A 21,787-nucleotide genomic window follows, 5' to 3' on the forward strand; every position below is an offset into this window, starting at 1 on the left:
TTTCAGCTCTGTTATTCTGTTTACTCTCAAGTAAGGTTTAAAATACATTTTCCTCCTCTACCCATAAAAGTATCCAAAGTGAAGACAGAAGAGCTAAAAATACAAGACTTAGAAGTAGGTCTGAGAATTACAGGTAGATCATAATGTTATTATTAATGTTCCTTCAAGCAATCCATCAGTTTCCTAGTGAATCATTTTTAGAAATCATAACAGCTGGCTTAAAAAAAATAATGTTTTGTCCAAGACCATTTTCCCTTTCATTGAAACATAATGTTTTAGACAACTCTGAAAAATTTCTCTCTCTTTCTCTCTCTCGTCCCCCCCACTCTCTCTCTCTCTCTGTATATATGTATAAGTGTGTGTGTGTGTGGGGGTGTGTGTGTGGGTGTGGGTGTGGGTGTGTGTTGGTTATGTAATTTATATATTATTGCTATCATTCAATCCATCTGTGGCAAAGTGAAAAATTTTGGAGTGCTAACGCATTTACATGCTTTCTTCTTGCATGGTACTATGCAATCTTCTTTTTTTCTTCTTAGCATTTAGCAGAATTGTAAATAAAGTATACATAATGCCACATTCTTTAAGAGAAGAAATATGATTTGTAATGTATCTGTGTAGATTTTATCTACAGAACTACCAACATATCCTGGCCTTAGTTTTTGCTGTAAAGGAGATCAATGAAAACAATCACATTTTATTCAACGTGACTCTGGGTATGCACCTCTCTAACAGTTATTTCATGGCGAGATGGACCTACTTGGCTTCAATGGAGCTCCTCTCAACACGGGGTAGATTCATCCCCAATTATAAGTGTGATACTAAGCACTGGGCAGTATCTGTTATTGCAGGACCTAACTCTAACATCTGTCCCTTCATGGCAAATGTTTTGAATGTCTACAAGATGCCCCAGGTAAGATTTGCTCTTGAAATACATATCATGGGCTGTGACAATAATTTTGAGAGATAGGAGGAAGAACTGTAGCCTAGACAGTGATCTGGTAAAATGAGCCCAAACCAATTTGAGAAAACATTCAGAATTGACTCAAGGAAGGGAGGGAGGGAGGGAGGGAGGGAGGGAGGGAGGATCATTCTGTAATATAAAGATCAAGATAAATATTCCCAAGTACTAATACATTGAATTGCTTAATCAAGTTCATGAATACTTAATATTATTATTAAAACATGGTGAGAAAAGGAATTGATGAAAATATATTAATATTTCTATTAAGTGTACTTATAAGTTAAGGAATCATAGCATTTTAAATAGTTTGGATATTACTAAAATAGTTTAGTAGTAAATTGAGTCTAGTACTATGTCTATGTCATATGTCTTTGTCTATGTCCATGTCATATCTCTATGTCATATGTCTATGTCATATGGTCGCCACTACATTATTCATCATGTTAATGATTTGTGTTGTTTTTCTTAAATGTAATTTTGTAGATGAAACTGGTAGGAGGGAAATGCAGTCAGACTTGCAAGATTGTGGTTTCACGGTCTGGATTACCTCAAATGATTGACATCAATCTTGCCCACCTAAAAGTGCTTCCCTCCTCAGCTTCTTTTATACTGCAATGAATTAGGGAGAGTCAATTCTGAGATGGTTATAACATTTCCTGAATGAGATGGTTATAACATTCTTCTTTTAATTGTTTTTTATTAAAGTCTATTATATGATAAAATATATAATAGATATCTTTTGATATCAAGAAAGGTAAAGAAGAGGAAAGATAAAGTCAAGAAAAATCAAGAAAGAAAAAGAAAATAAACAAAGGTGTAGAAAGAAAATTAAAAACCAGTGTTTTCTGATTTTTTTAAATTTCATTTTTATAAATTTTATTCATAAACATTTTTGAAAAACAGTGCATTGTCAGAGTATCATTTACAAACAGAACAAAGCCAAAGAAAGTTGAAAGTAAATATTAGCACACAAACTTATAGCAAAAGTAATAATATAATAGCAGTAATAATAATATAACCCAAAAACTTAAACTAGGTTTCTTCTTACATTAGCTGATTTACATTTTTATCATTTACAGTACCTCTTTATTTACAGTACAATTTACCTCTTTATTTTCAATATTGATAATATTAACATTCATAATCTTACTTTCTCTAATTTCTACCTCTTTTCTCTATCCATTCATAAAATTTATTCCATGTGATAGTATTCTGAATCTTCTTTATCTTTAATTTTTAAAATTAGTCTGTCCACTTCAGCACAGTCCCAAATTTTTCTAATTAAAACCTCGTCCAGTGGGATGTTAATATTTTTCCAGTATTTAGCATATATGATCCTTGCTGCCGTCAGTATATGTAACACTAAATATGTGGTCACTTTATCATAATCCTCTGATAGTATACCTAAGAGGCATGTTTCTGGTTTAAACTCAATATTTTGTTCAGTTATCATTTCCAGCCAGTTATGTGTGTGGTCTGAATATTTTCTTGCTTTACCGCATGTCCACCTCATATGGTAATAGGTGGCTGGGGTCTGGTTGCATTTCCAGCATTTGGCGGATAGGTTACTGAACATTTTCGCCAATCTCGCAGGTGGTAAATGCCACCTGTAAAACATTTTGTATAGATTTTCTTTGTATGCCAAGGCCATAGTCAATTTGTAATTTCTGTCCCAAAGTTTTTGCCATTTCTCTAATTCTATATTATAACTGAATTTTTTTGTCCAGGCAATCATCATTTCTTTAACTATTTCTTCCTCCATTTTATAGTTCAGTAAATAATTATATATATATATATTAATCAGTTTTTCATTTGTCACCATTAACATTTTGTCAAATGCTGTTGATTCTTTATTTACACCCTATGTTCTAACATCTTTCTCATATCTTGACTGAATTGGGAAATACAGCCACCAAGCTAGATCTACCCTTTCGTTCTGCAGTTGTTGCCTAGATTTAAGGTCTGATTTTTTTTACTCGCAGTAGGGTATATGAAAAAGCTACAACCTCAATCTTTTCTTTACATTTCCAGTTAATTCAAACCATTTCTATAACAACAAAGTTGATCAAATAATCAAAAACTATAATCAGTTTCATTTTTTTCCCATTTTAAGTGTGAATTCAGAAGTGGTTCCCAGGTGGAAACAAAACTAAGTCAATTGTTCCCTTTAATTAAAACTGTTGATTTTGCCATCTCGCTCACAAATTAATGCATTTCTGTCTTTAGCTTTGTAATTATACTACTTCTAAACATCAGGTTTTTATGAACAAGATTAGATATCTATTAATGTTTGCATTAATGTTTACAGCAAAGATTTTTCAAAAATAATAAATACTTCACTTTGGAAAATCATGCCCCTCCTTTTTTTTCTTCTTCTACATTTAGCTGATATATGGATCTTCTCCTATGAGAGATGACCAGATACAAGCTGCTTTCTTCCATCGCTTTTTCCCAGATGGTGACCAACAGATTATGGCTATTCTCCAGTTGCTGTTGTATTTTAGGTGGACATGGATTGGGCTGATTTTCCAACATAATGAGAGTGGAGACAGATTCATTCAAAATGCTGTTCTGTTGTTTTCCCAACAAAGTATCTGCTTTGCGTTCATAGAAGAGATGCCCCAGCAAACATTTTCTAATGATTATGCGGAAGCCTCTAAATATTTTAGCAAAATGTACATTACTGTCATGAACAGCACTACCAATGTCATTATCCTATATGGTGAGAACCAAGTTACCATGACTTTTAGATTGTTGCCCTATTATGGAGACTTTGATGATATACCCATCGAGAGAAAAGATAAAGTTTGGATAATGCCAGCCCAGATGGAGTTTACATCCGTTCCCTTTCAAAAAATTATTGCTATGGACATTTTCCATGGTGTTATAAGTTTTGAAGTTTCTTCCAAGGAGATTTCTGGATTTAATAAATTCCTTCAGATGAGAAACCCAACTTTAGAAGTGGAAGACCATTTATTGAGAATGTTTTGGAAAGATGCTTTTGAATGCTCTTTTTCTAAAGATAATTTAGATGAAGACGCTGGGAAGCTGTGCACTGGAGAAGAGAAGTTGGAGAATCTACCTAAGTCTGTGTTTGACACCACCATGACTGGACAGAGTTACAGCACCTACAATGCAGTTTATGCTGTGGCACATGCTTTACAAGCCATGTTTTCCCCCAAACACAGAACAAGAGCAAAAGTTGGAGGAGAAATGTTTTTGACTCAAAAGGCATGGCAGGTAATAAGAGACTGAATGAACATTTCCCATTGTTCTTCTCTCTAATGCAGTGCTCTGTCCTACTCTTATGGATACACCAATGACACCTATGATTTTAAGACTCCTGCTACTCCGTTTTCCATATCCTTTTGAGACCTAGAGAAACCTTTGTAACTGTGAATAGGTAAAAAGGCTACAACAATAACACAACAGTATAGAGGAAATGATTAAGGTGCAATAAAATGTGCCTGTTTGGAACGGGTTCAAAACATCTGTGGCAGGGGAGAAACATGGATGAGAGGTTACAAAACACTAATTCTATTAATGAACTCAGTTGTATTAAATCATTATCCATAATTTAATACCATTGATATTGATCTCTTTCCCTCCCTCCCTTCTTTCTCCCTCTCCCTTCCCTCCCCCTCACCTTCTTTTTAATTACCAAGCTTTGCTTCCTTTTAGTTACATCACTATTTGAGAACCATGTCATTCAATAACACTGCAGGAGAGAAAATTTCCTTTAATGAAAATGGGGATTTGGACACTGGATTTGACATTATCAACTGGGTCACATTCCCAAACAAGACCTTTGTTAAATTCAAAGTTGGAAAGATTAACCCAGCGGCTTCTCCAGATAAGCTATTCACCATTTCTGCACAAGACATCACTTGGCCTATCATGTTTAACCAGGTATTTCCTGCTCAGATTTCAAACTGTGTATTCGTCCCCATTTATTTATTTATTTATTTATTTATTTATTTATTTATTTATTTATTTATTTATTTATTTATTCTATTTATATGCTGCCCTTCTCCAGAGACTCAGGGCGGCTTACAATGCGTCAAGCAATAGCCTTCATACTTTTGTATATACCTGCTTAATAGGGCTTTCGCCCCCCCCCCCTAAGCAGTGTTCTTTTTTATACAAAGTCAGTTTATTGCCCCCACAATCTGGGTCCTCATTTTACTTGCCTCAAAAGGATGGAAGGCTGAGTCAACCTTGAGCCTGGTGAGATTTGAACTTGCAGTAATTGCAGGCAGCTGGTGTTACTTAACCACACTTTAGTCTGCTGTGCCACCAAGGCTCTTCCCTTCTTGTTTCCAGAATTATTGATTCAAGTGGATCTTACATTTAAAGTTGTCAGACCGAAGAAATAATGACCAGAGACGAAGAAATAATGACCAGAGATTTTGAAATACAAAGACTTACATCTCTGTAAAGCAAAGTAATATACTGATCCTCATTAAATCTTTATGGTTTTAGCAGAATTTAATCCTATAGCTGCTGTCTATTCCTGCTGGCATTTCAAGCTTGTCTAGTTTAAATATATATTTGAAAGTTGCTAAAATATTTAAAGCTGTCATATAATTCACAAAGTAATAACAAGACATAAGAAATATCTCAATTTTCTGTTAAACAGTCCCGTTAATCTGAACATTGATTTTCCCCACAAAAAAATAACATTTTCCCGTTAGTCTTCTCTTTTTTAGCAACCACTCTGTTGCTGAAGTTCTATTTTCTGCAATCGAGTTTGAAGCAGTTTACCTTGAGTTTGTATCGATTGTTTGCCTGTGTATTATTGTGGTTGAAGTTGAAGAAGTCATTGACAGGCAAGACATTATAGCAAACAATTTTGTGTACTATGCTTAGATCGAACTGCAGGTGGTGCAGTTCCAGATTCACGAAGCCCAAAATTTCAAGCCTGGTGGCATAGGGAATTCTATTGTGAGTAGAGGAGTGAAGTACTCTTTTTTTTAAAATACTTCTGAACCTGCTCAATCGTGTTAATGTCCGATATACAGTGTGGGTTCCAGGTGGACAAGCTGTGTTCAAGAATAGGTCTGGCAAAGGTTTTGTATGCCCTAGTTAGCAATACAGTGTTACCGGAGGAGAAGCTTCGCAAAATTAGCTCAACAACTCTTAATGCCTTTTTGACAATGCTGTTACAGTGAGCTCTGGGGCTTAGATTGTTTGAGATTAGTACTCCTAGGTCCTTGACAAAATGAGATTCAAATACGAGATCGTTTCTGCCCAACTTGTATTTGGTGGTTTTTTGTTTTTTTTTTTTATTTGATTTATATGCCACCCTTCTCTGGAAACTCAGGGCAGCTTACAGTGCTTTAAGCAATAGCCTTCATACTTTTGTATATTTTATACAAAGTCAGTTTATTGCCCCCACAAACTGGGTCCTCAATTTACCTACCTTAGAAAGGATGGAAAGCTGAGTCAACCTTGAGCCTGGCAAGCTTGGTGTTCTGATTTTTATTGCCAATGTGTAGGACAGAACATTTATTAGATGAATTTTGGAGTTGCCAATTACGCAACCATTCTGACACATTGTCAATTAGCTTTGAATCATTGCAAAGTCACAAGCCATCAAGGACCCACATCTTCCCAAGCTCCATGGAACCTTATCTATATGTTTCCCAGGGAAGTCAAGCAGTCTGGAGAGATTCCCGTATTATAGATAGTATTTGCCATAAGATAGTCCATCAATCAATTGGAATAGAGCTGGAAGGGATCTTGGCGATCTTTTAGTCCAATCACTTGAACTAGTTGAACAAGTTGAACTAGTCAATTTAAACTCTTCATGTGTTGATCTATTGAGCATAGTACTTAGAATAATAAAGTTGGAAGCAACCTTGGAGGTCTTCTAGTCCAACCCCCTGCTCGAGCAGGAGACCCTATACAATTTCACATAAATGCTTGTCCAGTCTCTTTTTGAAAAACTCCAGTGATGGAGCACCCACAACTTCTGAAGGCACGCTGTGCCATTGGTTGATTACTCTCATCATTAGGATATTTCTTCTTATTTTTTGGTTGCTTGTCTCCTTGGTTAGTTTCCATCCATTGTTTCTCGTCTTGCCTTTTGGTGCTTGGGAAAAAAGTTTGACCCCCTTGTCTTTGTAGGAACCCTCAAATATTGGAACACTGCTATTATGTCATCCCTAGTCCTTCTTTTTCATTAGACTAGACATACCCAATTCCTGTAACCATTCTTCATAAGTTTTAGCCTCCAACCTCCTAAACATTCTTGTTGCTTGCTTGCTTGGGCCTGACAGTTATTGTTGCCATCTATGATCCTCTTGATATTAATGTGAAATCTGCATCATGTGCAGCTATCTATCTTTTTCTTTCTTCTTTATCCTCAATGTCGTCATTTCTTAGGCATGCATTATAGCTGGCAAGGCCATCTTTTAAACTTGTCACCAAAATATCCTCATTCTTCTTCCCTTTTTAAAAAGTTGTGGTTTGGTTTCTTTCCTAGAGATAATCTCTTCTACATGTCTTCTGTGTATTATCCACTTTGCTTCTTATTGAGTCCTTGGAAACAACCTCAACATCCTTTCCTTTGTTGCTTTCAATTGTATGTTCAAACAAGCCTGCAGCTACTTGTTACACTTTTTTTCTTATTTGTTTTAAAAACATTCTTTTTTCTCTTTTACTATCAAAGTGTGGGCTGAACCACCATTCTTCTTTTCTTCAGCAACAGATGAATGGCCACCTACCATTTTAGGTACACTGCAGTGGTGGGTTCCTCCCAGTTCGGTCCAGTTCGGCTGAGCCGGTAGCGGTGACGATATGACATCACCGAACCGGTTCTCTCCCCCGCCGGCCTCCCACCCCCCACCCCCCACGTTATTCTTACCTTTTATTTGGTCCCACCCCCAATCTATTGCTGCCTCCTGAGTCCCAGCTGATGACTAGAGGGAAAAAAACTGTTTAAACTCTTGCCGCGGGGCTTCAAAGGGCCGTCCTACAGCTGATCAGTGTTAGAAGCAAACAAATGAGTCGGGTCGTAAGTGCGAGAACTGGTCGTAAGTGCGAGGACCTTCCATAAATGATTCTGACCAGCTAGCCACGCCCACCTAGTCACATGACCTCCAAGCCACACCCACAAAATAAGCCACGCCCACAGAACCGGTAGTAAAAAAAATTAGAACCCACCCCTGTTACACTGGAAATAATACAATTGTCCTCAGCCTTTCCTAAGGTGCTGGGAAGGCTATTCCTAATCATTTCCCCATATCTAAAGCGCAGGTTTCCCCCATCTGCTATCTTTCCTATGTATGCTGGTTTACGCTGGCAAGTATGCCCCCCCCCATCCTCAAACTCTGCTTTCTTTCCTCAATGGTCATTCATCGGGGCTGCCTGGATGGTTGTTATTATTTACATTTATTCATTAAACATGAAACTTAGCCAACTGAACATTTAAAAATGTATCACAAATATTATTGACTGGCATTGATATAGGTTGCTGCCAGCATCCTACGTTATCGACCAAGTATGTTCTTAAAATGTATGTTGTTCTGAGTAGCACAGTCTTTTGCTGCTCCGCTGGCGTTATAGCAGGAAGCTGCAGATTATTATTATTATTATTCTCTTTTATTCATCAAACATGAAACTCAGTCAACTGAACATTCAAAAATGCATCACAAATGCCATTGACTGGGGCTAATGATTGCTGCCAGCATCCTAGGTATCAACCAGGTACCTTCTTAAAAGATATGATGGTCTGAGTAGCACAGTTTTTTACAATTCTGCTGGTGTTATTGCAGGAAGCTGTAATTTCTTGAAGTGTTTTGTAAAATTCTTGGACATGGTACCAAGTGCCCTGATGACAATGGGTATCACTGTTACTTGTTTACCCATAGCCGTGTAGTTTTGATGGCCAGGTCGCGATGATGATGATGATTGGTTTTTTTTTAATAAAATGTTTTTTATTTAATAAACATTAAAAACATTGGACACAGTGTGACCATCCTGGTCTTAACATATCCATACATATTCTTTCCATAATAACAAATGTAATTACTATTTAACATACATTGCTACTTTGTTCTTATATACATATCCCTTGTTTTCATTTACTATCTATTTACTATTTGTTTACTATTTACATTTATTAATACTATCCAGTATTAATTCTACAGACCCTAAATCTTTTTTGTTGGAACTCCTTTTCTCCTTTCCAACCAATAATACACTTTATTCCAGATTTTATAGTATTCTGTCTCATTCTTGTTATTGAGTTCTAGTGTCAGCCTGTCCATTTCTGCACAAGTCAAAATCTTCCTTATTATTTCTTCTTCTGGGAGGATTTTTTCCTTTTTCCAGTATTGTGCATAAATCAATCTTGCTGCTGTTATCACATGAAGCATTAAGTATGTTGATTCTTTGCTATAATTCTCTTTTATAATTCCTAGTAGGCAGTGGTGAAATCTAAATAGTTTAGATTCTGTGGGCGTGGCTTGGTGGGCGTGGCTTGGTGGTGGTCATGTGACTGGGTGGGTGTGCCCAACTTTTTTTTTACTTTTTAAAGCATTGTTAACAGCACCTAACCAGCATGACCCCCACTCATCAAGCCAGACCCAACGCCTCCTAGCCCTGAAGATTGCCAGCCTTTGCACCTCAGCCACCCAGTCTGGGAGATGATGGGGGGGGGAGAGAGTTTCTCCCCCTTTTCACTCACCCCAAGCTTCCTGCTGCAGATTTATTTATTTATTTATTATTTTTTTATTTAATTTGATTTATATGCCGCCCTTCTCCGGAGACTCAGGGCGGCTTACAATGCGCTAAGCAATAGCCTTCATACGTTTGTATATTTATACAAAGTCACCTTATTGCCCCCATAATCTGGGTCCTCAATTTACCTACCTTAGAAAGGATGGAAGGCTAGTCAACCTTGAGCCTGGCGAAATTCGAACCTGCAGTAATTGCAGGCATCTGGTCTTAATAACAGGGTGCTTTAAATCACTGTACTACCAAGGCTCCAAGATTTTCACACCTTGCTTCACGTGCCCGGGCTCGTCGCCCTCGTCTTCTTCTTCTTCCTCATCCTCTTCTCAGTCTTCCAAGTGGAAAAAAAGCCAGGACAAAGTGCAAAAAGAAGCACGTGCTTGCTCCTTGCATTTTTCCATTTGTAGGAAGCTTTTGTACCTGTGAAGGCAAGTCTGGCTTCCTTCCCTGCTCACTAAAAATCTCACCAGTACTGGTGTGTGCACGGGTTGTGTGTGTGTGTCTTTGCTCCTGGTCTTTCGCAGCAGACCGTGCCCAAAGTCCCGTCCCTGGCCGGCTGAACCAGAGTCAGGGAATTCATCCCTTCTGGCCTTGTCTGGGTTGGGCTGGCCAAAGCCGTCCCCAGATCATGCTCCTTGGGCGGTGGGTCTGCTCTGTGGAGCCACCTTGGGGGTTATGCAGCATGATAGCTGATTTCTGCTGCTTTTAAAGGCCTCGGAGCAGATCCAGGCACTGCCATTCCAAGCCTTCCAGGGGTAACCACCATCTCACCTGTTGCGCCTCTGTCTCTGGTGCAGCAGGAGCAGCCAAGACACCCCCTCCACTTCCCGGGGCAAAATTTTGTGTTACTTCCCATTTATTATTACTCTTGCCTCTTGATTAGAGTATATTGCTTTAAACACATTCATAAAGTTTTCACCGAATTCCATATATTTTAACTGTTTGAATATATAGTCCCAATTCACATTATCAAAAGCTTTTTGTGCATCTAGAAAAATCAATGCCACTTGTGTCTCACTATGCACTTCATAGTATTCTAACACATCCAATATTGTCCTCATATTATTTCTTATTTGCCTTTTCGGCAAAAAAACCATTTTGGTCAGTGTGCATAAAATTATTCAAATATCTTTTTAGTCTTCCAGCCATTATTGCCATAAATATTTTGTAGTCCGAATTCAGCAGTGATATAGGTCTATAATTTTGGATAAGTGTTAAGTCAGTGTTCTCCTTTGGAATCAAAGTAATATTTACCTCTGCTCATGAGGCTGGTGTTGTTGTCCACCAGCACCTATGGAGCTGACAGTGGAGTTGGACAGGGAGGAGGCTGAGGAAGACAGTCCTAGAGGCTGGGGAAGGCCCGGATGAGGGCTCTGTTTCAGAGGCAGAGATGGGGCCAGGGCCATCGGGGAGTGAGGTGCGAACTCCGGAGCCTCCAGAGGCTGACAGTAGAGAGGCAGAGGAACAGGAGGAGCCTCTTCCTAGTGCATGCATGAGAAGAGCTGCCAGAAGGCAAGAGCAGCTAAAGAAAAGAAGACAACTCGGGAGTAGGGCCAAGAGATTATTGGCCCCTCCCTTAAGGCTTAAAAGACCAGCAACGCTCTTGGACTCTTTGTCAGAAAACAACATTGATAGACTTGTTTCTTGTCTTGCTGCATTTATTTCTTGTCGGCGTCTTTTGCTTCTGAACTTTTGCCAAGAAAAGCCTTTGGCAGTTTGCCACAATAGACCAAGGTTGGTGATAAGACTGAAGAATTGTGTTATGAAGAAATTGTTTTGATTTAGTTTAGACTATGCTGAGAATGAGTTAATTCTTAGCCGTTCTAATAAAGTATGTTTATTTTTGAACTGTTTGCGTCTAAAACTACCTACTTGGGCCTGGGTCACAACATCTGGTGCCTTTGCTTCTTTTAATACCGCATTATATATCTTAATTAGTATTTCTCCTAAGGACTCTTGTATTTCTATATATAGTTCCGATGGTAATCCGTCGGACCCTGGCGTTCCGTTATTTTTCTGTTTTTTAATTGCCTCTATTAATTCAGATATACTTATATCTGTTCTGTCCCCGTTGCACGCACACACACAAACAGACAGCCAGGAATTCCTTTAAGATAACAGTCTTGGCAGTGAACCATGAACTGCCTGCCAAGAGATTTTACTCACTAAAGGAGGTTTTGTCTCCTCAGTCCGATATATCAAATTAATTCCTCAAAGCAAATAATTGTCAAAGTCCAGTCTGAAGAAATCCAAAAACAGATTCTAACAGGGTTCTAGAAACATGATATGACTTCCGAGCTTTTCAATTTGTCTGTCACAAGGCCTGAATAGCCGACACACCCCCTTTTATCCCTTGTGGGATGTGGTCCAGTGACTCAGCTCAATCTCTGGCCCACCCACGCCTCTTTCTCTGCTGCGTGCGCTTATCCTTCTGATGCTGTCTGGGATCCAGCCAAAACTCATCCCCCTCGCTCTCTATCTGCGGCTGCTCCAAAGTGCCTTGCTCTTGGCATATCTCTTGGCCTTTGGAGGAAACCTGAGGCATTGCCAGAGAGGAGGGGCCTGGAGAGGGAGGCCTTGCCAAATCCTCTCCTTCACCTTCTGAGACCTCTCCCTCTGTTAGGTCAGGCTCAGTGGTCGGAGTCACAACAATATCTTCATTCAGCATGTTTTTTATCTCCTCTGGGACTTTGGGTAGTTCAGCTTTCTGGAAACAATGTTGTATTTTTTCTTCTGTACTACCATGATGATGATTGTTCTTGTTATTTTTCCTGTTGTTGTTATTTGGGTAGTATTCAGCAGTGGAGTGGTGGAATGCTTAAAAAAAGAATCAGCAGGGGAATAGTGAAATGCAGGAAACAGAAATAAATACTGTGTAGTTTTAATGGTCAGGTCACAAAATTTCAAAAAATTTTCCAGTTCTTTTTCTTCTACTCTGGCATCTCCTGGTACAGCGATATCAATAAACTTATTGTTATTGTTATTGTTATTGTTATTGTTATTGCTATTGCTATTCTTCTTCTTCTTCTTCTTCTTCTTCTTCTTCTTCTTCTTCTTCTTCTTCTTCTTCTTCTTCTTCTTCTTCTTCTTCTTCTTCTTCTTCTTCTAGTGACATGATAGCAATCTTCCAATATTTGAGGGGCTGCCACAAAGAAGAAGGGGTTGACTTATTTTCCAAAGCACCAGAAGGCAAAACAAGAAACAATGGATGGAAACTAAGCAAGGACAGAAGTAACCTAGAACTAAGGAGAATTTTTCTGAATGAGAACAATCAACAACTTGCCTTAAGGGGTTATGGATGGCCCCTCATTGGGAGCTTTTAAGAAGAAATTGGACATTCATTTGTCTGAAATAGTATAGGGTCTGCTGTTTGAGCATGGGGTTGGATTAGAAGACCTCCAAAATCCTTTCATCTCTGTTATTCTGTTTGCTCTCAAGTAAGGTTCAAAACACATTTTCTTCTCCTACCCATAAAAATACCCAAGGTGTACTTTTACATCTTGTACTTGTAAGATTCCTTCCAACTCTGAAGATGGGGGGAGGGGGAGGAGGAAGAGGAGGAGGAGGAGGATAATGGATGGGGATTCTGTCAATTTCCCCTTTATGTCCAAGATGACAGGAATAATGGTGAAATTGTTTTTACTTTGTTACTTTTCCCATCAATTCTTGAAAGACATTCAAGTAGAATGTTCTGAAACTTTTGAGTTTTAATAAATCCTGGTTTCACTTCTTGATAGGTTCTACCTCTTTCTGTTTGCAATGACAATTGCTATTCTGGGTTCAGAAAGGTGAAAATAGAAGGGAAGCCATTTTGCTGTTATGATTGTGCTCCATGTGCAAAAGGGAAAATTTCAAACCAGATGGGTAAGAGCTGTGTGTGCAAAACTATTCAGTCTTCTAAATTGTGATTAAAAATGCTAATTTTCAAACTTCCCACAACTGACTTCTAATGTGGTGATCGAACCAATGATATACCTATATAAAAGAAGCATTTCTAGAAATTCAACATGATGTTTTGTTTTTTCCAGATGCGGTTGACTGCTTTCAATGTTCAGAAGACCAATATCCAAACAAGGCTCAAAACCTTTGTATTCTAAAAACAACCACCTTCCTGTCTTACAATGAGCCACTGGGAATCACCCTGGCCAGTGTTAGTCTCTTCCTTTCTTTCATCACAGCTTTGGTGCTGGGGATTTTCATTAAACAGAGGGACACCCCCATTGTCAAAGCCAACAACAGGAGTCTCACCTACATTCTTCTCATTGTTCTCCTGCTCTCATTCCTTTGCAGTTTGCTCTTCATTGGGCAACCTGACCAAGCAAAATGTTTCATGCGGCAAGCTGCTTTTGGCATCATATTCTCGGTAGCCCTTTCTTGCATATTAGGAAAAACGACTATTGTTGTTCTTGCTTTCATGGCCACCAGGCCCGGTTCCAAAATGAGGAAATGGGTAGGGAATAGGCTGGCTTTTTCAATTGTCCTATTTTGCTCCCTGGCACAATTTACCATTTGTACAGTGTGGCTGACAATTTCTCCCCCATTCCCAGATTCTGACATGCACTCTATAGCTGAAGAAATTGTCCTACAATGTAATGAAGGTTCAACCACAATGTTTTATACTGTTCTTAGTTTTCTGGGGGTCTTGACTTCTGTCAGTTTCACAGTAGCCTTCCTAGCTAGGAAGTTACCAGATAGCTTTAATGAAGCCAAATTTATCACTTTCAGCATGTTGGTGTTTTGTAGTGTCTGGATATCATTTGTTCCAACCTATTTGAGTACCAAAGGGAAATACATGGTGGCTGTGGAGATCTTCTCCATTTTGGCTTCAGCAGCTGGATTACTGGGCTGCATCTTTTCCCCCAAGTGCTATATCATTATTATGAGACCTGATTTGAATACAAAGGGACAGTTAATAAAAAAATAATCCTGAATACGAAGTTCAATTTTCTCATTGATTCAATGCAGCCTTCCCCACTACTCTAACCAAATAATGAGGTGACATTAATGCGGACCTTTATTTTCTCCAACCTGAATTCTCTGCTTTTGGTCTTTAAGATACAACCTAGAAATTGAAGCAGTTCCTGAGTTCTTGTCCTGATCACTTTCATGACTGTTGTTATCTCTTATGGCAGCCTTTTTTTACTAAGCCATGCCTTCTCAAAGTATCTATAGCACAGCAGAATTCAATTTCCTTTAATTCTCAAAATTTACCTTCTCCTGCATACCCAGTTACCCTTGTTTCCTTTTCCCAACAACATACATTTCTTGGATCCAACTAATGGATCCAAGTAATGTATCCAGCTGACATTACTCAAACTAAATCCATTCTCATTCCCAAAGATCAGAGTAATTTATAGGGGTTACTAAATTAAGCTTTGCTCCAGCATATGATTATTTCCTAGGGTGCTTATGGAAAAATTATACTTATTGTTAGATAATATATCTAGGAAACCAAAGACATAGGAAAAACTCATGACTTTGCAGGTAGGCACTATAAATAAATGAATAATGATAGACACCCCCCCCCCCCCAAAAAAAGATTAAGAGGATAGGAATGAAGATTGTGAAATCCAAAAGCAGGTCATAGTTTAGTTCTAACTGGGTACAAGTGTTTCATCAATACATGCCAGTATGAATCACAACTATGAGTAGGTTGTGGGGAAATATACTTTTATGGGAACATAGAAAACTATGGGAGAAAAAGACCTAATAGTCCATCGAGTCTGCCCTTTAAGTTTCTTGTTTTTTCTTTTCTTTTTAATGTATTTTTTAATTATTATTTTTAGATCATAGACTTTTTTTAAAAAAAATTAATTTTTAATTTTCTTTTTTACTTTTCACTTGCCACGTACCTCTTTGGAGGTATGGGTATATGCAATAACATAGCCCTTGATATTCTAAAATATTAATTGTGGATAAATTGATTGACAAATTGACCATTCATTTTGGCCATGTTGTGAAAAATGTTTAGCTTAATCATTTAGTTCTCAGAATATGGAATTACAATAATTAAGAATATGTAAAAAGTATATGTGCTTTGCATTAAAATATGTTGCAAATTGTGACTCTGACTGGTTTAATTTTTACTGTCTTTATAATTGTAGCCCAATTATGAACGTAACTCCCAGTACAAAGAATATGTCAAGTAGAATGATATAACTAGATTAGAAATAACAGAATACAGAGTTGGAAAGGACCTTGGAGGTCTTATAATCTAACTCCCAGATCAAGCAGGAAACACTATACTATTTCAGAGAAATAGTTGTCCAATTTTTTCTTAAAAATCTTTGTTGGAACACCCATAATTTTTGGAGGCAAGTTATTCCAATGATTAATTGTTCTGTCAGGAAAGTTCTCCTTTGTTCTAGGTTGATTTTTCCCTTGATACCTTCCATCCAGTGGTAAAATCCAATTTTTTTTACTACCGGTTCTGTGGGTTTGGTTTGGTGGGTGTGGTGTGGCTTGGTAGGTGTGGCTTGGTGGGTATGGCAGGGGAAGGATACTGCAAAATCCCCATTCTCTCCTCACTCCTGGCAGAAGGATATTGCAAAATCTCCATTTCCACCCCACTCTGGGGCCAGCCAGAGGTGGTCTTTTCCGATTCTCCGAACTTCTCAAAATGTCCATTACCGGTTTTCCAAACTGCTCAAAATTTCCGGTACTGGTTCTTCAGAACCTGTTAGAACCTGCTGGATTTCACCCCTCCTTCCATCCAGTGCTTCCTGTCCTGCCTTCAGGTCCTTTGGAGACTAGGCTGACCCCCTCTTCTTTGAGGCAGCCACTTAGAAAATAGAACACTGTAGTCATATGACCTCAAATTCTTATTTTCATTAAATGAGACATACCTAATTCCTGCAGCTGTTCTTCATGTTTTAGCCTCCATTTCCCTAATCATTTTTGTTGCTCTTCTCTGCATTTGTCTAATATATCTTTAATATAAAATGAACCTACTGCTTATAAATAAAGGGGGATGGAAACCTATAACATGAAGAGTCTTCTTCTCATAAGCATTCAACTACAAAATTTTCCTGGGGTGGAAAAAAACAGTTGCAATTACTTGGGCTTACTGGATCTTCCTTGTTAAAGATCTGCAAATAGATTTGAAGGTTGGTGATGAGTTCTGAATCATTTGCAATCCTTTAAAACAGGGGTGTGAAACTCGATTTCATTGAGAGCTGCATCAGGGTTGTGTTTGACCTCGGGGAGCTGGAGTGGGTGTGGCCAGCTTGACATCACTCATGTCAGGGATGCCTGTTGTGGCCCAGTGCTCTGCCAATGAAAACAGGCTCCCAAGCTCTGTTTTCAACTGCGACGGCCTCCTGCAACCCTCTGCCAGAGAAAACGGAGCTCAGGAGGGTCGCATGCAGCCATCCTGAGTTTCATTTTTGCTGACAGAGGCACTGCAAGCCAGTCCTTTGTTGTCTTCTGGTCAGCCCTGTGGGCCAGATCTAAGCACCCCATGGGCCAGATCTGGCCCCTGGGTCTTGAGTTTGACACCCCTGCTCTAAAACATCCTTTCATTCTCTCATTTTATAGATTAGAGCATACATTATAGCCCTAATAATGTAGGGCTACATTAGGAGGGGGGGGAATCATTTTAAACTTCCCAATCTACACACTGCCATGTAAGTGTCCAATGATCTTCTCTACAACTACAAAGCACAGGTAGCATTTTCAAGATTATCCAAGCTCACCTAGGTCCTGCCGTAGAACCTAGGTTGAAACAGTTGGTGTCTATATTTCTTCTTGTCTATATTTATGTTCTACCAGTTGCATTATACAAGGTTGGTTATGCTCTCTTGAGGTTATGTATGGATGTACGAAATGGAATTTTTTAAAATGGACATATCCACAGCTTCTTAGTAAAAGTTCAGAGATGGTTTGACATTTGTTGGGTTTCTTTTTTTCAGCTTCTCTGTCTAAGCTGCATCTGTTGATTGCTTAACAGCAGGTATGAAATCCAGCAGGAATTTGAGCAGTTCAAAGGACCGGTAGCAGAAAATTTGAGTAGTTCGGAGATCCGGCAAATACCACCTCTGGCTGGCCCCAGACTGGGGTGGGAATGGAGATTTTGCAATAACCTTCCCCCAGAAGTGGGGAGGGAATGGAGATTTTGCAGTATCCTTCCCCTGCCACGCCCACCAAGCCACACTCATCAAGCCACACCATGCCCACCAAGCCACACCCACAGAACTGGTAGTAAAAAAAAATTGGATTACACCACTTTTAACAGTGTCCAATGCAAATAATAATACCTGATCTTTGTCTTTACCTTCAAGGGAGATTTGCAGCCACCTGATGAAATGAAATATTAAGTTGGATAAATGTAAAATCCTAAAGATGACTTAATATTGGAGGGTAGAGCCGAGGACTTTGTACAATATCTGTATGACAAAATCGCTCAGATTCGGGAAAATTTGGACTCTGACTGGGTAGTCTCAGGGGGAGAGACAGGGGCAGGTCTTGAGAATGTTATCTGGGATGAGTTTGATCCTGTGACCCCTGAGGACGTGGACAGGATTCTGGGTAGACTGAACGCGACCACTTGTTTATTGGACCCGTGTCCCTCCTGGCTGGTGCTGGCCTCTTGGGAGGTTACACGAGGTTGGCTCCAGGGGATTATAAATGCTTCCTTGAGAGAGGGTGTCTTCCCTGCCGCCTTGAAGGAGGCGGTGGTGAGGCCTCTCCTCAAGAAGCCTTCCCTGGACCCAGCAGTGTTGGCTAATTACCGTCCAGTCTCCAACCTTCGCTTCGTTGCGAAGGTTGTTGAGAGTGTGGTAGCGCGACAGCTTCCTCAGTACTTGGATGAATCGGCTTATCTAGATCCGTTCCAGTCGGGCTTCAGGCCTGGATACAGCACGGAAACGGCATTGGTCGCATTGGTAGATGATCTCTGGAGGGCCCGGGACAGGGGTTGCTCCTCTATCCTGGTCCTATTAGACCTCTCAGCAGCTTTTGATACCATCGACCATGGTATCATGCTGCACCGGTTGGAAGAGTTAGGGGTGGGGGGCACCGTCTTGCGGTGGTTCTCCTCCTTTCTCTCTGATCGGTCGCAGTCTGTGTTGACAGGGGGGCAGAGGTCGACCCCGAGGCCTCTTGTATGTGGGGTGCCACAGGGGTCGGTTCTCTCACCCCTTCTGTTCAACATTTATGTGAAGCCGCTGGGTGAGATCATCCGTGGTTTTGGGGTGACGTATCATCAGTATGCTGATGATACTCAGCTATACATCTCCACCCCGGACCACCCCAATGATGCCCTTAAAGTGATGTCCCAGTGCCTGGAGGCTGTACAGATCTGGATGGGGAGGAACAGACTCAGGCTCAACCCATCCAAGACCGAGTGGCTGTGGTTTCCGACGTCCCGATATAGTCAATTGGTGCCATCACTGACTATTGGGGATGAGTCATTGCCCCCCACAGAGAGGGTTCGCAACTTAGGCGTCCTCTTGGACTCACGGCTGTCTTTAGAAGAACACTTGACGGCTGTGGCCGGGAGGTCTTTTTATCAGGTTCGCCTGATCCGCCAGTTGCGTCCCTTTCTGGATCGGGACTCGTTAAAAACGGTCACTCATGCCCTCGTCACTTCACGCCTGGACTACTGTAATGCTCTCTACATGGGGCTCCCCTTGAGGAGCACCCGGAGGCTCCAGCTGGTCCAGAATGCGGCCGCGCGGGTAGTTATGGGAGCAGCATGGCGCTCCCATGTGGCTCCCCTCCTGCGCGAGCTGCACTGGCTCCCTGTGGTCTTCCGGGTGCGCTTCAAGGTCTTAGTTACCACCTTTAGAGTGCTCCATGGCTTAGGACCGGGGTACTTACGAGACCGCCTTCTGCCACCAATAGCCTCTCATCGCCCAGTACGCTCCCATAGAGAGGGGCTTCTCAGGGTGCCGTCAGCCAAACAATGTCGACTGGCGGCCCCCAGGGGGAGAGCCTTTTCTGTGAGGGCACCCACCATCTGGAATGAGCTCCCCCCAGAGATACAGAAGATTCCGGATCTGCGCACTTTCCACCGTGCCCTCAAAACATTCCTGTTTCAGCAGGCCGGCCTGGCCTAACTTTCCCTTTATATTGCTTTTTGATTTTATTTTAAACTGGGATGTCTTGAATTATCTAGGACCAGAATGTTTAGTATATATTAATTGGTTTTTTATTATTAACGTTTGTATTACATGTATTTTTATCATTCGCTGTTCACCGCCCTGAGTCCCTTAGGAATAGGGCGTATATAAATTTAATAAATAAATAAATAAATAAATAAATATAACAGACAATTATAAGAAGAGAACCTTGTTATCTTTGGTGGCCAAAATTAGAAGGCATGTATATTCCAACCAATATATTTTATTTAAATAGGCTTAAAAGGCTATTAAATAACTTTTAAATTGTATTAAAAGATATGAACCAACTGATTTTTATTTTTTATTTTTTGCTAATCACATTAGTGAAGTGGTGTGATGGGAATTTCATTGAAGAATATGTCTTTTTAACATTGGATAGCACATATTTGATATAACCTGAGAGTGAACTGTAACATATTTTTAAACAAGCCAGTTAAATGCTTGGGGCAATTCCCTATTTCCTATATTTTTATGTACTTGAATGATGTTAACAACTACTATTTTTGTCTTCCCTCTCCCTCCCTCTCCCTCTTTCCATCCCTCTCCCTCTCTCCCCCTTTCCCCCACTCTCTCTCCATTTATATTTCCCCTTTTTTCACTTATATAATCAGGGAAATCACAATGTGCTCTGATGCCATTGTATCAATAAACTTAAAAAACCTTTCTCCAAATATTTAGGAGTTAATATGTGTAGTTTATGAATAGCATTAAAAATTGCAATAAAAAGCATTAAAAGGTTCTTTTCTTACTCTCATTTAGATGTATCCCTTTCTTAGATATGTCTCATTCAATGACAGCAGTGGAAGAACCATTTCTTTTGACCAACATGGAGAATTAGTAGGAGGGTTTGATATCATCACCGCCCTGCGTCTTTTCTTAGAGTCAAAATCAGAAAGCTGGACCCACAAGCCCCCTTAGACCAAAGGTTGACTATTTCCATAAAGGACATTGTCTGGCCAACCCAGTTCGAAGAGGTAGGATTCAGGTTGTTTCAATATCTCTTTATTTTCTTATTTAAAGTTCAAGGAGCTTCAATGCTCAACTTAGTAAATTGAATATTTTTAATAAACAAAACTATCATCGTTTCTACATCTGTCAATTAGAATTGTTTTCCCCAAATATCAATGACAATTATAAATATAATTTATAATTAAATTAATTTAAATATAAAGGTCAATGCCTGGAATGCACTACCTGACTCTGTGGTTTCTTCCCCAAAACCCCAAAACTTTAACCTTAGACTGTCTATTGGTGACCTCACCCCATTCCTAAGAGGTCTGTAAGGGGCGTGCATAAGCGCACCAATGTGCCTACCCTCCCTGTCTCCTTTTATTCGTATCCATTTCATGTATTCATAATCATGTTTATACTTACATCTGTTATCTAATACTGTACATGCTTGACAAAATAAATAAAAAAATAAAAATAAATAAAAAATATTATTCTGATATTTTTACCTTGCCTCTTCAACTGGACAATATTTCATGCAAGTACCTTTTGTCACTGAATAGCTGAAGAATTCTGATGGCAAAAATGATTGTGTTTTGAAACTGTTGACCTTTATTTCCTTACCAATGTCGAACACAAATGGATCAATCCTTTCTCCGCTCTTTGCTTATTGTTGTCTCTCATTCAGGAATTTGTAATGAGTCTATCTCATATATTAGTTTCACCTTTTAAGTTGCATTACTGAAATAAATGAATTTTTGCACAATATTCTAATTTTTCGAGTTTCACCTGTAAGTATCATTTTTCCTTAGGCTGCCTAAGAAATAATCATATGCTGGAGCAAAGCTTAATTGAGCCAATCTCTACAAATTACTCAGATCTTTGAGAATTAGAATGGATTTAACAGATTAACAGAGTTGGAAGGGATCTTACAGGTCATCGAGTCCAACCCTCTACCCAAGCAGGAGACCCTACATCTGCCTCTACCTAGGATCGAACTCACAACCTCCTTCTTACT

General features: G+C 39.5%; 1 protein-coding gene across 1 annotated transcript; it reads left to right on the top strand.

The window, feature by feature from the left end:
- The first annotated feature begins 507 nt into the window (after positions 1–507).
- Positions 508–15,238, top strand: LOC117659277 (vomeronasal type-2 receptor 26-like). The gene is made up of 4 exons (XM_087894443.1): positions 508–910; positions 3,347–4,201; positions 13,438–13,564; positions 13,729–15,238. The coding sequence occupies exons 1-4, from the start codon at positions 605–607 to the stop codon at positions 14,622–14,624; spliced, it is 2,184 nt and encodes a 727-aa protein (XP_087750569.1). The 5' UTR covers positions 508–604; the 3' UTR covers positions 14,625–15,238.
- The last annotated feature ends 6,549 nt before the right edge of the window (positions 15,239–21,787 follow it).

The sequence above is a fragment of the Pantherophis guttatus genome, chromosome 4 (genome assembly GCF_059756535.1).
Source record: "Pantherophis guttatus breed Tessera chromosome 4, ASM5975653v1, whole genome shotgun sequence".
Lineage (NCBI taxonomy): Eukaryota > Metazoa > Chordata > Lepidosauria > Squamata > Colubridae > Pantherophis > Pantherophis guttatus.

Coding starts and splice junctions, on each gene's coding strand:
- LOC117659277 (XM_087894443.1), top strand. CDS start 605: ATGTATCTGTGTAGATTTTATCTACAGAACTACCAACATATCCTGGCC. Junction 911..3,346: donor ATGTCTACAAGATGCCCCAG/GTAAGATTTGCT, acceptor TTCTACATTTAG/CTGATATATGGATCTTCTCC. Junction 4,202..13,437: donor TGACTCAAAAGGCATGGCAG/GTAATAAGAGAC, acceptor ACTTCTTGATAG/GTTCTACCTCTTTCTGTTTG.